Source organism: Poecilia formosa, unplaced genomic scaffold (genome assembly GCF_000485575.1).
Source record: "Poecilia formosa unplaced genomic scaffold, Poecilia_formosa-5.1.2 Scaffold27, whole genome shotgun sequence".
Taxonomy (NCBI): domain Eukaryota; kingdom Metazoa; phylum Chordata; class Actinopteri; order Cyprinodontiformes; family Poeciliidae; genus Poecilia; species Poecilia formosa.
This window is the reverse complement of record NW_006799966.1, coordinates 2925002-2942961: the sequence shown is the minus strand read 5'-3', so window position 1 is coordinate 2942961 and position 17960 is coordinate 2925002. Positions and strand designations below refer to the sequence as shown.

Here is a 17960-nt window from a genome sequence, read left to right as displayed (position 1 = left end):
GGGTCATTTAATTTCAGTTCATATACCATTTACTGAATGTTGTAATTGCTTTAATAAAAAAAAAAAAATAAAAAAAAACTTCAACAAAGTAAGTGTGTGCAGAAGTACCTAAAGTGTTGCTACAAAAATGAACTCCGCGTCTCCTGATGATGCAACCCAAAAAGAGCATGTAACGATTAAAAAGTATTGGACTTAAATATATAGTTTATGGAAGTCTGTAGTTTGAATCTTTTCACCTAACTCAAGACTTCTGTTCATTTAAATGAACTTTCCAACTTTAGGACAAGCGTTGAAAGACATTTTATCAACTTGTTTCTTAGTTTTGACAGTAAACTTATGAGAATGTAAAAGTGCATTTATTTGTAGGGTGATTATTCTTTCTTTTTCTTTTTGGAATCTGGGGAACTGAGATTCTTGTTTACATTGTTACATTGATGTGTTATTCTCTTTATTTGCATTCAGTTCCCTGATACCAGAGAACAGTCTGGTTTAATCTACAGTCTGATTACAGTCTGATTACAGACTGTAGATGCAACAGCCTATGTTTTCCTTTGTGGTTTTTCCTGAACTGGTCTTGGATGTGAAGAATATTGAGAAAATAGTTTGTAAAATAAATAAATAGAGCTTCATATTTATGCAGTTAAACATAAACTGGAATATTTAGAGATTAAACTACAAATGTATTCTACCCTGCTTGTTGTGAAAAGATATTATAATTGTGCATGATTGTAGGAGCTTACTTTATAACAATGCTTGCTTTCTTTTTTTTGTAAAGACTGAACAAGTACTGTATATCCTGTGGTTGCATAATGGGGTTGAGGCCCCTTTCTTCAGTGTTCAAGCAAATCAAACGGCTTTCGTCTTTCTTGCAAGTTTGTATTCAGTTTTTAACATTTTTGCGCAAAAAAAGTAAAAAAAAAAAACTAATACAAAATCTTCACCCAAATGTCCAATTACATAAACATCCTGTAAGTCTTTCTTTTTTAAGGTATCACCAGATAAGAGCGGATGCAACTTCATTTGTTGTCTTTTATTAGGAAAGGGGCAGTGATTGTAATCTGAGCTCTATTTTCACCGTGTGAGCTACCTTTAACTGAAAGTCTTCAGATCTTCTTACCAGCATGTTTCTATATTCTAATTGAATCACATATCAGAAGCACAACGCTACGTGAAAAGCCGCCTTAAATATTTTTTTTAAAAACCAGCATAACTCTGTCATGTTAAATATCACTTATTACTATGCGATTTGTCACTTATCGCATATAAATCGTCACATTTATGCTGCCTTCCAAGTTTTTTTTAAGACACCTCTCCTTTGCTACATTGTGGCATGCGCTGAATGAAGACAGCACAATGGGAGGAAGTAAGATGGTCTTATTTGCTTTGTTTTACCTTTCAACTAAAGGTTTCTCCAAACTTGCTTCTCAGTTCTCTCAAGGGTGAACTTTTTCCGGTTGGTTGTGCAATGTTTTCTGTCACACTTTTTCCTTTCACTGAACTTTCCATTGTTTACGCTGAGATACAGTAGTCTGTGAACAGGCAACTTATAGATAATTATTAGCTGCAAGACAAAATCAATAAATTCAACTGTGCTATATATATATATATATATATATATATATATATACAAATGATATGATATATATTTTAAATATTGATGCCAAAACACTTTATACCAAAAATTACATTATAAATCAATTTATTAGTTGTATTTTGATTTATTGAGATGCATCTATAAGTTGTTTTTAAACCTAAATAACCTTAAATGGTTTTGTTTACAATCCTCAGCACTCTTCATCCCCCATGCGACCTTTGGTGCTGCAGCTGCATGAAGTTTGAACTGTCATACCTAAACACCAGATTCCTCTGACTCTCTGAAAAGCTATGTAGAGTTTCTGAGTTAGTGATGAATCAGTGTTGGCCATTATGAAATGCCACTTAAAAGGAATTATTTTTAGGTTATTGATACCAGAATAGTTCAGCTTTAAATAGCTTGGAGGATTACTGATACTAGGTTCTAATCATTCATAAGCTTTCTTTCCAGTATAAGTAGCTTGGATGTTTATGTGAGGGACTGCTATTGTAGTTAATCAATCAGTGAATGAGGCGTTTGAAGCAAATCTCTCAAATATGACCTTCGGTTGCCTGGCCCTCCCACTGGCTTGTTGTTTGTGTTCCTTGCTGAGTAATAAAAGTATTGGTTTCTCTAAAAGTAGAGGGGCCCTGAGGGGGGGCAGTAGTGTGGCGAGGGGAGGAAAGCTCTGGTCAGCTGACAAACTTTACTGACTAAACCAACCGCGTTTGTAATGCGACTCTCTCGCCATGCTGCTCCTGTGGCTGGGAAATAAACACCACCCTGTGACCGGAAACGGTGCCTCTGTTTCTCTCCAACTCGTGCAGATTTAGACCGAGTTGGGGCGGAGGTTAGAGGTGGCTGTGTGTCTGTAGGTTAAAGTATCTGGATGAATCCTTCTGCTTATTGTGACAAATTCAGAAAAAGCTTTTATATGAAAATTTTGATTGTCTTTCAGAACTACTGTTTTAGTTAAAGAAGAATAAAAGCCAATAATTCATGGTACTTTTCCAGGATGTGTGCCTGATCTGCATGGTAGTTTACACTGCAACCCATTGGCCTCGTTTTCTGTAGAGACAAGGACACTTTGTACCTCTCATGTTGTGTCCCCAGTGTCTGACTCACTCTCCTGGTCAGCAATTCTTTTTTGATCCTTTTGTGTATGTGTGGTTTTTTTAAAAACCTCTGCGTTTAAAACTCGAGGGAGATCTGTACGATAGGAGATGGTAAGTTCCCGTAAATTTTGAAAAGAATAAACAAAAAGATTAACTGTTTGCAGGAAGCAAGAGGAGGCAAGTTGTTGTTTTTTTTCTTCTTCTTGGTTTAGAGGGAACACAATGTGCTGCAGGGATCCTGTTACAACCATGTTTATCGCTCTGCCGTCCCCGATTGGTGGACAAAACGTAGGAAGGAATCCCGCCTGTCCTTTCCCCTCCAATGAGATCTCTCCGCTGTGTTCTCAGTGTGTGGCTTGCTTACTTATACTGTGTTGCCAAGTAATGTGCTTGTGCACTGGCCTTTCATGCGCCCAAAGTGTGACTGTGTGTGTGTGTATATGTGTGTGTGTGTGTCTTAAAAGGGGGTATATGTTTGTGAGTGTTTGCTCAGACTCAGTGTCGAACTTCCTGGAAGAAAACCTGAGTTGCCGAGAATTCTGCGATCGCTCACAATAACAAATTCCTGAAAATGGTCAGTGACTGAGTGTACCCAGTGACTGAGGATTTTTGGGGAGTAAAGAGTGATTGTTTGAGGAAAAAATAGACAGTAAATGGCACCAGAAATGTGCCTTTTAGTTGGAAGGGGGAGTTGTTTATGCCAAATCACCCCTTTTCTTTTTTCCTGTCATGTGTGATATTTTTTCAGATATCAGGCTACAGTTTTCAAGTTTTAACATGCTGCACCAGCAGTGAAAGTGTATATACTTCCTCAACAGACAAAACCTCACCAGCTGTTTTCATATTTTGGGAATCATCAAATATCACTCATTAAGCCCTTCGCAAATGTATTTTGTCCAGAAAATGGTTGGTTCTCCTGTTAAACATTAAGCCACGGTGTTGTCCACATTTATTGGCACTGCTAGTAAAGTTCTGTAAAAATCCCCTATTATTGCCATTCATTTTCACAGCACATTTCCGTTAGTTTTAATCTCAATTTACAATGGACCCCTGGAATTTGCAGAGGCTAAGGACAACATCTACCCAATATTTGGCTTATTTGCAAATATTGATTACGTCCTCTAAAACTGCTTATTATAAAAGTTCAAACAGTAACTTTTATAATAATATGTACAATATTAGTATTAGCAGTACTATAGTCTTTATTTTTGTTCTTGGGGCACATCCAGTCGAGGAAAACAAATGGTGCTCCTGGATTGGGTGCTTTGCAAATGCCAGCCAATAACGTGTCAAGAAGCATTGAGCCGAGGTATTTCAGCTTCCCATACAGCATTTCTGTTTTTTTTTTTTTTTGTTTTTTTTTTCAAATAAGAATTTACGAATACTGAACCAGTGATTAGTCAGGTTGATAGTCTACAGGCATGTCTTGAGTACATTAAAGGCTGGATGACACTAAACTTTCTACTTTTAAATTCTGATAAGACAGAAGTTGTCTTCTTTGGACCAAAGGGAGAGTAGAGGGAGTTACTTAATCTGGCGGGTGGGTTTGGGGGTTTCTGTGTGTTCACTCTGTTCTCTCAAACGGTGAGTCGGTCGTGGCAGATGGCCTCTTGCACTTAGCCAGCTTGTGCTGGAGGTTTCTTCCTATTGAAGGGGAGTTTTATCTCTCCACACTGATCCATGCATGCTCTGTATGAAGGATTGCTGTAAAGTCAATGACACAATGCAAGAGATTCTCACTTAGTTCTCATCCAGGAGGAGTAAGTGCTGCAAGTCAATGACTTGACGCAATTGCTTTACTGAGAACCTTTTAAACTAATTTGAATGGAGTGGGATTATTATCTGCATTGATTCTAAAAAAGTAAAAATTCCTAAATGAGATGTTAATCATATGAAAAACGCGGATAACATTCTTTGACTTTTATGGCTGCGAAAGCAGAGGCAGTCATTCACCATGAAACCTTAAACTGGCATTTACCATTACAAAAGCTGAAACTATCAGGTAAAAGAATCTATCTGCAACATCACTGAAACTATCAGATAAAAGAATCTATCTGCAACATCACCATTGGGCCTATTTGATATTCAGTTTGTCTTCTAAGAGAGAATTGTTTCCTACAGCGGTTTGAGGATTGCAAGTTTTGGTCTGTGGTTGACGAAAGTTTAATCCATTTGTCAGGCAGAATTTGTCTGAAGTCTTTCAGAGATAAATCTGAGAGGAAATAGTTGTTCAACTGCTGCTGCTACAAAGCACAGCAGACATGTTATCAGATAATCCAGACTTTTGTTATAGTTGATGCCAGAAAGATGGACACCTGGATTTATCAAATGGTTTCTTGGAATAACAGTGTTGTTTTTTTGAAGAAGCAGAAATTCATCCACAAAACTGTGGTTGAATAGCTTTTTTAAATAGTTGTAAGATGTTGCTTTAATTTTACCAGAATTTTCATTAGATATGAATTTACCTCATTTTCATTGTATTAGTTTGCTTCTGGTGGTCTGGAGTCTTGGTCGTTGAGCTTTACCATAAACCCTTAATTGTGGTTCTCAAAGCCAGTTTTCCCTGTTTTTTCTTTTTGTTTGTTTTGCTAGCGTGCCGTCAGAGCAGAAGAGTTTAACTGCTTGACAGTTAGTTGTTTTTCTTTTGTTTTCTTTTTTTGAGTTAAGTAATTAGCAGTGCAACAATGTGACTTATTTGGAAGTCAGCATGGACGAGATTTGACATAAATCAAAGCATAGGTTTTAAAAAAAAGAATGGCTGCAGGGTCAGAATACAGTTATATTTGTAGAAATATGTGAGCCAAATATTCTTTTGTTTTTTGTTTTTTTTTTCCTTTCTTGTAGATCAGTCAGACTCAAATGCTAAATTTGTTTCATTTTTAGCTGGTGCCGTTTGGTTTCACCCTGCAGTGTCAAATGATTCAAACCCTTTGAGTAACCTGTTCCCCCTCTTGCCTGTGGTGGCGCTGAACCAAGAACTTCTAAAGAAAATGACATGAAAACCTCTAAAGAAGACATGAGGGCAACTTCCTTCTTCACAAAATGTAACTAAAAATGGAGTAGTGTGAGATTTTCGTGGTTGTAGAATTTCTCTTTTGTGTTTGGTAAAAGACCATGAGCTTTTTCTCCCATTAGCGCTATTCTTGCACCTCTGTTTTGCTTGTGTTTACCCAGAATGCCCTGCCCTGTGGTCCATTTCCTGCTATTCGACAGACCTCCCCTCCACTTGCATCCACATATGTATTCAAACCGCAGTGGAGTTCACTTTAACCGACCAAGACCTAGGTTTTTAGGTGGACCATAGTTAGCTTTTTTTTTTTTTCTTTTTTCTTCCGCATCAGACTTCAGTTGCACATTCACCCAAATGAATCAGACTTTCCAGACAAACGAACCGGAGTTGGATTAAAGTGGACTAAACATGGCTGGTGTGAATGCACCCCCAATGGGGCGTGGTCCAGTCAACCAATATCCAGGGATATAATGTTTTTAGAAGTTCTGGTTTTAAAACCCAAAAACTTTCCAGGAACTTTCTGACAGAGTTTGTCGGTGATTATATGTAGCATTGAGTAACAGAATTCTGCCCCTCCCACACCTGTTGCTGAGCACTGATGGTTTCTTCATTTTTCCCTTGCTTGAGCTTTTTTTTTTTTTTCTTTCAAGAATTTTTCTGTAAATATGTTTATTCTGGGAGGCTCCCATAGACCAGCACCTACAGCTCACTTTGCTTATCATCTGTGGTGTTTTATATATATATATATTGTCATTGCAACAGGTTGCGGATGTCTGATTTGGAACTATGAATATACAACGTAGCGGCTGAAAATAATCATAGTTGATTATGGTCAGACTACCAAAAGACATGTCAGGAATGTTATTTTCGTGTCTTCGTCCAGGTCTCTCAAGACAAACACAGACCCCATGTTTAGCAACAGAAAACATTCATAGCTCCAATCAGGTGGTTGAAAACAACCTCAAATATCTCCAGCGTCTGGGTGTGTGGATGCATGCACAGGCTTGGTGGACAGTCCTCCTCCCAAAAACTTTTTTTTCCCTCCCTCCTTCTTTTCCTCCTCCTCCTCCTCCTCATCTTCTCTGGCCACTGCTTGTCAAACTAGGGTACATGAACTCAAGTGTTTACTCTCGGTTTGCACAGGACTTTGTCTGGGCTTGACTCTCACTGATACTAGAGCTTTTAGCCGTTGAGACCCAGAGCTTGCCATGAACAGCAGACTGCAGGAATACTCAGCTCTTCACTCCCTCATAACTCTATAGGCCAAAGGTCTGTTCTGTCAGCAGCAGCCTGTCAAACCAGCTACTGACATTAACACTCAAATGTCATGACTAAGTATCAACACGGCATTGTTACAGTGACAAAGCACAAAGTGACGTTTCATTACTATAAAAAAAAGTGTTTGTTTTCTCACTGAATCAGGTTTTGATATACCATCATAGATATTCCAGCATGCAGTAGTTTCCTTCATAGATCAGCTATATTTGACTATATTTTATATCCTAACAATTAATAAACTGATGCCCTGCACTACATTTGCTTGGCAGCTTTCTTTAACACTTGCTTTTCACAGATACTCCTCAAGAAAGAAATATGTTTCCTGTTTTTCAAACCCAGTATGTCATCGTTCTTAGGCTGCAGCTCTAAAGCTGGTGAGAAGGCCCTTTTGAAACTCAAGTATTTATTACTTCCACTTGCAGTTTGTAGTTTTATTACACACATCATACAGACCGGTAGTTTTTCATTCACGTCAAAGACAAATTTTGCTGTAGTTGGTAAAATATAAGTTCTCCAAAGTTGTATTTAATCTATGGATATGGCTGTGTTTTTTGTGTATTAACCGCAAATTTAAATGACTCTTATTATTATCTTATATGATAGGAAAATGATGCATGGTTTTCAATATTTTTTAACACAATTCTGAAACCTTCAGGCAATAGATTGTAAAACCACCTTTTATTACAGTCACAGCTGGCCTTTTGAGTATATTTCTACCTATTTCACATACCAAGTTATTTTCTGTTGTTGCTTTAGATTTTAAATCTACTCTGACCAACTTTTCTACCTCTGTTGTAGTTCAAGTTTTAGGATGTTCTTTTATTTTCTAAACCTGCTGTTTGCTGTTTCCTCACTGTTCTCTAACAAACTTCTGAGGCCTTCACCGATCCATGACGGTAAATGCAACACTGGAGAACCTAATTTACAGATGAATTAGTCACACAAAAGTTAATTTGAGGATCAATGAGTAGTGAGGGCTGAGTATATCTGCACACCACACTTTTCAGATCCCACCTTCCACCTCATAATTGTGCATTATCTTACGTTTCTCTAGTTTATATCTGTTCAAAAATACAGTTAAGTCTGTGGTCGTTAAATAACCCAATTATGAAAAAGTTCAAGGGATTAGAACACGTCTGCAGGGCAAAATGTGAAACAACTGTATGTTAGTTCTGATGTGTTAGCATTGGAGATAACAAATTGCTGAATGCTTCCAAATATTTAAAATGAAAAATCCTTGCTTATTTCTGTCAGGGAATGTGTTTAACGTTTTTAGTTTTTATGTTTTTTGTTTTTTTTCCATTCTTTCTGCTAGGTTATGTGTTCTCGTCCAGGATAGCTTTGGGATTTTCAGCACTGTCAGACTCCAGCCTCTGTCCAGCAGCGACGAGCTCCACCAGTACTGCCAGATGTGGCAGGGGAGAACCTGTGTGCTGAGGGGCGTAAAAGTGGTGGAGCGGGTCACTCGAGAAAGGTGAGAGCCAACTTTCTCTTGCGTCAGGGTCGTTTTTCACCTGAATTTCGGCTGGGAAAGTTCAACCTGTTACCAGCAGCAGTTTTGTAGTATGACATTTCTGGTAAATGCAAGGTTATCTCTCTCTCTCTCTCTCTCTCTTTAGCATTCTAAGGTAACAGCCTCGGGTAAATGCCTGAGTCAGACAGTTGCTGATAAAAAGTGATGGGAAGCACCCTCAGAGCCTTAAGTTGTCTTGCTGAGCCATCCGCAGATACATATCTGATCAAATAAATTGTGTTGTGGTATTTATTGAACCTTAGCCCCCAGTGTCCTTCTGAAAAACAAAATATGTAAACATGATGTTGGGAGCTTTCTTGAAGCTTGTAATGCTGTCCTGCCAGCAGTTGGGCTGTGTTTACATGTAAAGTGATACCGAGGTTCACGGTCTCTGTTCCTCGTGAGTTTCCAGTCGAGATCCCAGATTAGCAGCAGTTAGTAGAACTGGTGTGGGGGCATCTAGAAACTTGCTGGGATATGTTTACCTCCATGATATTTTCAATGCCTGTTGTGCACACAATAATTCTGGAGGTCGTCTTTGGTCAGAGTGTGATAGATGGACTATCTCCGGTATCTTGTGCATTTAGTCAAGTGGGAAAACAGTCTGGGTTTTTCCACTTATTCGGGTATCCATGTCCGGTAGACCTCTAAGCTTGTCCTAGAACAAGCTGTCTGTCCTGTAGGCAGAATTATTGGTATTAATATCATGTAGTCTGTTACTTAATAGGAGTGACGGTGCTTAGTTGTAATATTAAATATAAAGCAAAAAGAAGTAGTTGGTTGACTTAGAAGTAAAAAATAATTTCCCTTCTGCTTACAGTTGGAAACATCTAAAACTTTTAGGCATAATGTTCTTCCACGGAAATGTAAAAAGTAAAAATGTTTTTGTCGGCAGGATATACTTTGCACATATACTTCTTTTAATGACTCTGATGTGTTATGACAGATAAGGTGTGAACCGCTGGTTTTACATGACATACAGAAACTCACAGCAGCAATGTGTTAATTTGGCTCCTGATTAGGGTGTTATGATCATTAAAAAAACCTCAAGAAAATTATTATAAAAACATTTCTCAAGCATCTTCTTTTTCCATTTTTTTTTTTAATTTACAATATTTGCTTTTACAACTTTTCTCGTTTAGCTTTGTTTTTTGGTTCGTACTCTTAATGCATTTCTGTTACCCTGAACTGAGGGCACCAATGTCCTCATGGACCCATTGACTCACATATAAGTCTTTTGGGGGCGACGGTTAATTAAATTAATCAACTTACTAACTAATTGTCTGATATGTAATAAATATGTAAACATTTGTGCTTTAAGATATGACATACGTTCTTCACTGTGGGGAAAATGAAAAAGAAAAGCCTCTATTTTTTGTATTTATAAACAAAAAAGCCTGAATATTCAAAATATCAAATGTGATGAAAGTAAACTAGAAATTGACGTCACCAGGAAACAGAAACTTAATTCACTCTATTTAAAATGCAAGAACAGATACTGTGACATTTCCTTGTAATTTATAAATGACTGGACATGTGTCAACTCGATATTATTAATGCGTTTTTTTTTATTTTATTTAAACTTAATGTACTTTTTTACATTATTTACATAATTAAAAAGAGGTTAAAACAGAATCATGTTAAACTGGATTGGCCTTCCACACACATTAACGCGTTCAAGTATAGCGTTAATCATTCAAACGAGTTACTAAATGTTTCTAGAAACTCTTATTAAGGGGGAAATGTGACAGGCAGACAGCATATCCAACCTCAGAGTGTGCTCAGCTGCTTTAAAATAACTTGTGGTGGCTTTTGTCTTTACTGGCTTCTCATCAGTAGCACCTGGGTGTCGTCTCCCGAGCTGCTCATAATGCAAGTCCCATGTGTCACTGATGGCTGTGGTTCACAACGAAACTTCACTGAACCTACGTCTCCTTTTTCTTCATCACCTAGATTGAAGGTCTCCCTCACTTTAGGCCTTTTCAGCCTTTGAGAGATTTGAAAAACCCCGTAGACCAACTCATTTCTAAGGGGAAGCAGGTGCTTTATTCACCATTTTTGTTTTAAAATCGTTGCCCAAATGAAGCGAACCAATAATTGGAGACAAACATGACTGAAGCAAGCAGAGTGCACACATATCCTACACCTACACACCCCTGTGAACTGCAACCTACTCACAAGCCGTCATGAAGGAAAACATTTGTAAATTTTGCTTAAGTTAAAGAAAAATTTTAGCTTAATCCACGGAGGCACAAATCAGCTTTTTTCTGTCTGATTTTGCAGTAATCTAGGTAGATTTCTTAGCTAAATGTGTTGAATGTCACGTTCGTGTCGAGGTAAATTTGCTCTTGAATTTGTGCTGTCCCTTTCATCACGCAACAGTGCAACCTTTCAAAACTCATTGGTAAAACGCCATATATTGGCCGCATAGCAGTGTTCAAAGCTTGTGGAAAAAAGTAGTGACTTATGGTCTGGAAATTATGGTAAAGTCCTTTTTTGTTGCAAAATCACGGGTCAATGTGACCTTTCCCTTAACTTTTATAGACAATAACATCAAAGGAAAGTTAACAACATGTGAGTTACTGTGAGCCAAGCTTTAAAAGATGGTTGAAGCCATAAATGTTCTGGTGCGTTTCTGCAAAAATGCACAAATTAGCTGTAGTCTTGTTTTTTAGTTGTTGTTTTACACAACATCTTTTGCGTGCACTTCACAAACAAGACATTGTTAGCTAATCTGTTAACTTTAGAAATACTTTTATGTTTGTTTTGTGTTTTTCTTTTTACATTTTCAGCATTAGCCAGACTCACCTTTCTATGCCAATTTGTGTTTTGTTCCCATGGACTTAAATCTAAGGGGTCACACTTTTCAGATTTAGTTCCAGAAGTAAAATTAGATGCAGGTATTTAAAAAAAAAAATCTTGAAGTTCTTCAAAACAGTCAGTTTCAAGATCAGTCAATCAATCAATCAAATTTTATTTGTATAGCACATTTCAGCAGCAAGGCATTTCAAAGTGCTTCACATAATTCAAGAGTCCAAACAATCTTCCAGTTAGCATTTTGGTTTAATGGTGTTATGTTTACACGAAGTTGTTTACTTCATGATTAATGTACGGCATCTAACAAATGAGAAAAGCTCTGCATGTGCTGAATGGAAATCTGTTAAACAACAAACTATGGACTAGAGCTGCACCTTAGATCAGATAAAACGAATGTCCTTTACCCAAAAGAAAACAGAGTCAGGATTAAAACTCAAAGTGTTGAATGAGCGGTGTGAGCCTGTCGTTACTCATCAATGATTTAGCCTCACAGGACTTGACCGTGCTGCAGAACCGGTTCCACACAAAGAAACCCTGTGATTAGAGGCTGACTAGCTGGTTGTTAAGCACTGACTGATATGACAGCACCCCTATGGATGAATGAAGGTAGCAGTACCTTGAACTCAACATATTCTTCTCAGAAAATAGTCTGAGTCAGAATCAGGTTGCAACTGTTTTTTTCCCCTACATTTTTAAATTGTTACTTCCAAGATGGTTTGACGTCAATCCAGCATCATCAAAGTATATCGAGTATGATGTTCCAGCAGGCTGTTTTCAAGGAGATTAAGGACATGCTAACAGGAGCCAAAGTGTTACTAATTGCTAATCTGGACATTTTAAACCTCTTGTAATCCGTTTTCTAAACATTATTTCTTCGCCACAATTATATCATAATTTACATTGGGTGTACGCTCTCAAGTCTCTCATGACCTCCTTGTCGAAGGTATTTTGTGTGCGTTTCTGCTCTGCCAGCCCCGGCATGCTCTCTGTTGATTGTAGGTGGTGCAAAAAAAACAGGCACTCTTTACAAATTCATGTTTCAGTGGAAGTGAAACCGGCTGTGAAACCTTTCATTCCCCTCACTCAAGTCCCTCATTCGGGAGTTTCTCCTTCTGTCCCCCCTCTTCTGTGCCCCTCCTCACTCTTCCTTCTTCTTATTTTCTTTTTTCTTTTTTGTTTCTTACTTGCAGGCACTCCAGGCTTTTCAGCTTGATAGACAGTCTGTGGCCCCCAGCAACGTCTCTGAAAGATCATGGAAACTCACTTAGTATTCTAAATGTAAGTTCTCATTATAGTCACAATAGTTTAATCCCCTGAGACGAGGCTATTCATTCATCTGCCTTTAATGTGCTAATTTAGGATCATTTAATGCATGTGTCCATGAAGACAAAGCAACCAGAATTTTAGAATGTGATCTTTATTAGATTTTTTTTTAATTATTATTGTGAATAAATTTGCACTGATAATTATGTATTTTCCGTTTCTTTGATACTGTATCAAGATTATATTGCCAGTTACTTTGTCTTACATGTCCTTTGAACGACTTTCTCCCCGGCTGAATTTGGTGATATAGTGTAAAAAAAATTAAAACCCACTTGGAGAAAAGAGAACAGATGCAAATCTTATAAACTATTGCTTTTATGACCTTATTTAAATTGTAGTTTTTAGTGTCTCCTTCTATAAATGCTGCATTCAAAGACCAATAGAAAAAAAAATCAGTGGTCCCAAGGCAAGTTTACAGTTCAAACATAAACCAACACAACCCTGACCCACCTCAGTTTGACACTGAGGACTACCAAGGAGAAACAGAGTGTGGGGCAAATCAGTGAAAGTAGCTATTTCTTGATATTTAAAGCACAAGGGAAAAAAAAATACTTGTGTAGCATTGCGTAGTTGCTTTAGTCACCGATGCTAAATGCAAAAAAGCATTAAGTGCATTTCTGCTTTTCTATTTCTAAAATAGTGAATGCACCATTTAAGTTGACATTAATGTCTGCCATATATTGCATGATAGAGATTTTGGTTTTCATAGAATCACCTAAATGAAAACAATTCTTGCCAAAGTTGTTTTTCATTTTTGACAGATTACTTCTAAAATTTTGCTACCAAGTCGCTACTAAGTGTAACGAAACAGTAAAATGTTAGACGGCAGTTAATGACTTGAACAAAAATGTTTTGAGTGAAAAACAGCTTTTGGCTGCGTGTGAGATGAAAAATGTAACTTGGTAACATTCTTTTTAGAGCTGAGAGATAAGTGCTGTCATTGACTGCTGTTTACCAGTCTGCAGTCATAATACCGACCTCATGGAAAATAACATAAATTAAAATAAATAATAATCATTAATCAAGAATGAACTCGACTCTTCTAATGGGTTTGAAAACATTTTTAAATAGTAAACATAATTTTTTCATAGGGATCAAAATAAAAAAAAATATAGATGGGCACAAACATTGCACATTAAATGCATGCCACATTAAAATGCACAACACTACTATTAAGAATAAGGCAAATATCTGTGTTACTTGGGATTTTTTGATAGTAAACCTAATTGGAATATCATGAAAAAAGTTCCTTTATTTCAGGAAGTCAATGAAAAAAGGTGTTAAATGTGTTAAGCTTTTATTTATTCATTTAAAAGATTATGGCTTACAGCTAATAAACACTCAAAATTTAATTTCTCAGAAAATGATAACATTAAATAAGGCCAAAAACATATATTTTAAATGTATATAAATAAATGGCAGCATTCGCAGCACACTAAAAAGTATGCTGCTGTAAATGGTCTACAGAATAGGCAATGTGCTTTGCTTGGTTTTCCTCTGTAGGCTGCAGTTATTTCTGTTGTTTGTACACCTTTTTCTACCTCACTTTTTCCTTCCACTCAATGCTCCTTGAATACATAACTCTGTGAACAGTGAGCTTCTCTAGAAACGTCCTTTCGTGGTTCACCAAACACGCAACAAAGCAGTCTTCTGGACAACTGTGAAGTCAGCAGTCTTCCCATCATTTGTAGCTTGTATATGGCAGTTTCTGAGGAACTGAATTTTTTGGTTTTCATCTTTTGGTTTTCATCTGTAAGCCACAGTTTTCAGAAACAAAACATTAAATTATATCACTCTTTGTTTACCCAATCTGTCATTTTTTATTTGTGGAATTCTTAAAGTATTTTTGTGATAATTTTCTAATGATTTCCACCGATCTGAAAGTTGGCTGTCCTTCAGGAGTCAAAACCTGCAAATACCCATGTCATAAGTACTCAGAAGTGCCTACGAAAATCACCTTTCAAAGTATTCCAATGATGCATTTATATTTAATTTTATTAATTATAATTTCTGGAACTTTTAAGAGTAGGGAAGGAATATATTTTTGTTCAATATGGAGATCTCAAGTGTCCTTTGTGTGCAGGAAATCGGCTCTCCAGGTCCACCTCCCAGTTTCTGCTACCTGCTGTCGGGTCATCAGAGTTCAGTAGAGCCCAGAGAAGGGCAAACCGTTTCACCGCTCTACCTTCACCCAGCAAGCCGGACCCTACGAGACATACTGCGTGTGAGCACTTCAGCTCAGCAAACACACAGAAGCATGTACATACAGAATATTAATACCTTGTAACTTTTTTTTTTTTTTTAATCCCTCAGAGTGAGGCCAAATCCTGTCGCTGCAGTTTTATTGCCACGGTTTTATACAAAAGAATGCAGGTATTTCTACCTTGAGTCTCGAACCACGAAGACATTGATTTAATCTCTTTTCATTTACAAAAAGAGCAAATATTAGGTTTCCCAAGCCCCTTATTCATCTTAAGATTATTTAAACTAACAGACTGATAAGGCTGGACTCTGACGTAGAGAGCAGATCTCCTATCGCTCTGTTTGACCATCAGTACGAGGCTCGGCCATTCCTCATCACTGATTGGCGAGAACTTTAACCTTTGACCAACACAAGATAGCAGCTCAGATCAAAGTGCTGGACTTTAGCACACTCACACCACTTTTTCATGTTATCGCCCTAGTAAACCAGCATTGTGTGCAGCAGCCTCTTGAATGAGTGATCTTGTCAAAGAAGTTTCTTTTGTTTTTTTTTTAAGATGCAAAATGTTGTCACCCAATTTCTGCTTTGTCAGATTTTGTCACGTAATATCTCCTTTAAATTCTCTTTGTAGGTCATTGTGTTTCTAAGTAATTCATTTTCTGCCTTTGTGTGCTGTTCTGGTTGGACTTTAGAGCACTGATGTAGGCCAGGGGGAGGTGTGGTTGGTGCTGACAGACCCCAGTCTTCAGGAGGAGCAGCCTGAGAGGCCATGCAGGCGAACAGTGGCTCTGTGTGTGAGCACTTCCTGTGTGCTCACTTCCTCTGTCCTCGAAGCACTGAATTCCCCCGCCGTCTGTGACATGTCGTTCAGAGATGCCATCAGAGAACACGGTAGAGTTTTGTAGCTTCCTATCGAGGGATTTGTGTTTCACCACACACGATTGTGTGCACCAAGTTCTCACACTAGCTGAGAGAAATCAAGACTTGCATTTAAAATATTCAACTTTTATATCTGTATTAGAGAAGGAATAATGGTTTTAACAACACAATATTGTCTACTACTTATGTATGATCTGCTTATTAAACTGCCACATTAATCAGTGACGAGTTTACGATGGCCAGTTCAGTGGAGTTTGCACTTTTAAATTAGGTCAAGTATATTCAGTTGGAAACAGAAGCTACATACGCTGTTTAAAAAGACACAAGGAAAGAACATAATTGGAATGTATAGAAGCTGCATCCCTAGACACCAGTCAGGAAGCTGAAGCATGGGCACAAGTTGGCCACTCCAAAGGACGATGATCCAAAGGATGTGACCAAATTATACAAATTGTCACACTTATTTTTTGCATTCAGCAAAAATAAATTTTGGTAATCCTACTTGCAACAGGAAGAGTTTAGTTTGCTTTAAAGACAGCTGAAGTAACAGGTTATGTGGCTCTTTGTTCAATGTATGCAAATATGTTTTTTAAGTGTATGTGCAGTTGTCGACAAAGAAACGAATCCCACCGAAACGGCCAGAGGGGAGCTCAAACTACTTGTAGGCTGATAAACGGGTTGAACGCTTTTTTCCAGCTGTCCTTCTTGTAAATGTAAAAGTTTCTGCAGACTACGTGCATTAGTCAGAAAAACAAGGGGTCAAAATACTGTCATCAGAAAGGAGAAACTCACTTGAATTTTGTAAAACAGTGTTTCATTTTATATATTTTGTTTTACTTCACCACACCCCACTTGCTTATTTTCAGGCCAGCTGGAGAGACTTCAAACAAGCTTTGAAGCGTAATTGCTGTGACAAAATCATTGATTATAATTTTATTCTTGAAAATCACAACTATTTATTCTCGTAATGGGAACCACTTTTTATCCTTAATCGACTGCAGAGTAAGACGTTACCCAAAAACACCCAAATTCCTGCAGTAGAGTGAACATGAAGGCTAGAGGAGTGAACAGGCTGCAGATGCAATTTATGTAAAAAAAATCTCTGGCTTGAATTCCCGTAGCGGAAATACACACAAGAAATGACCAGACTCAGAAAAAAAAGGTCCAAAATTTATTGATGAAGTTTCAGGGGTTAAAGCTTAGCATAATCTAATGTACCATATTTTCCGGACTATAGAGTGCACCATACTATAGGCCACACCTACACATTTTTTGAAAAGAAAAAAAAAACAAAAAAAACTGGAAACGTACATATATAAGCCACATCGGCCTATAAGCCGCTGGTATCTCTGCCGCTCTTGGTTTTCCATAAGGACGCAGCCCTCCGTCTCCAACGCCGAACCATGGATTCATCCACGCCGAGCTTACGTGCAGCGGCTCTATGTACTGCCAGATCAATAGCCCTCAACTTAAAAGCTGCGTCATATGAGTTTGAAAATATTTCTCCGTTATACCTGCAGGTGCTTGTTCCAAATGAAAATTAGCACTTTCTTCTTTGATTTCCAATTTTGACTTCCAATGATTCACTTCCTGCTAAAGAGCCCCCTGGTGGTTGAAGAAAAATCCACAGAAAAGCTGCACAGGGCAATAAGCCGCATGGTTCAAAGCGTAGGAAAAAAGTAGCGGCTTATAGTCCGAAGAATACGGTATCTTTCATTTAAAATGTGAACTGTCAAGGAGTTGAAACTGCTGGATGACTGAAACGTAATTTTGGGACGGTTTCGCCAGCATGAGATGTTCAGCACCTACCACAAAACTCCAGACTTGTCTCACCAGAACACACCCACACCATCAGACAAGGTTGCATACACGTTTGTTTAGACCCACTGGAATAAACCAGCAGCCAAGCACGGAAAGGTGTTGTTTTTCTCTTTTCTTTTCTTCTCTTTTCTTTTTTTTCTTTTCATTTGTTTTTTTTTTTTCTTTTTTCAGCGTGAATAACAAACTTCAACCCACATCTTTTGGAATAACTTCAGGGAGCTGGTATTACTCACCGGATGCACATTGACGAGTGCAACTTCTTATTTCCCCAAATCTTTGCAACCAAGCAAAGTTAGCTTGAAACATACAACCTCAAAAGCCACATTTATGGGAAATATTGAAGTTTCATTTACTAGAGTTATGCGATAAGCAAAAAGTGTTCCCTTGCTTTTTTCTAACGGTCAGACAGCAGTTAATAAGTTGAGTTT

The 17960-nt window shown here is 37.8% G+C and overlaps 1 protein-coding gene across 3 annotated transcripts in view; it reads left to right on the top strand.

Annotated features, from left to right (window-relative positions):
- Window positions 1-17960, top strand: part of spidr (scaffold protein involved in DNA repair) — a 44056-nt gene that overhangs the window by 20320 nt on the left and 5776 nt on the right. For all 3 annotated transcript variants that reach the window (XM_016669745.1, XM_007548679.2, XM_016669746.1), the window contains 5 exons: window positions 8292-8450; window positions 12497-12584; window positions 14713-14853; window positions 14943-15002; window positions 15525-15723. In XM_016669745.1, the coding sequence (XP_016525231.1) occupies window positions 8292-8450; window positions 12497-12584; window positions 14713-14853; window positions 14943-15002; window positions 15525-15723 (647 nt within the window). The remainder of the gene's footprint in view (window positions 1-8291; window positions 8451-12496; window positions 12585-14712; window positions 14854-14942; window positions 15003-15524; window positions 15724-17960) is intronic.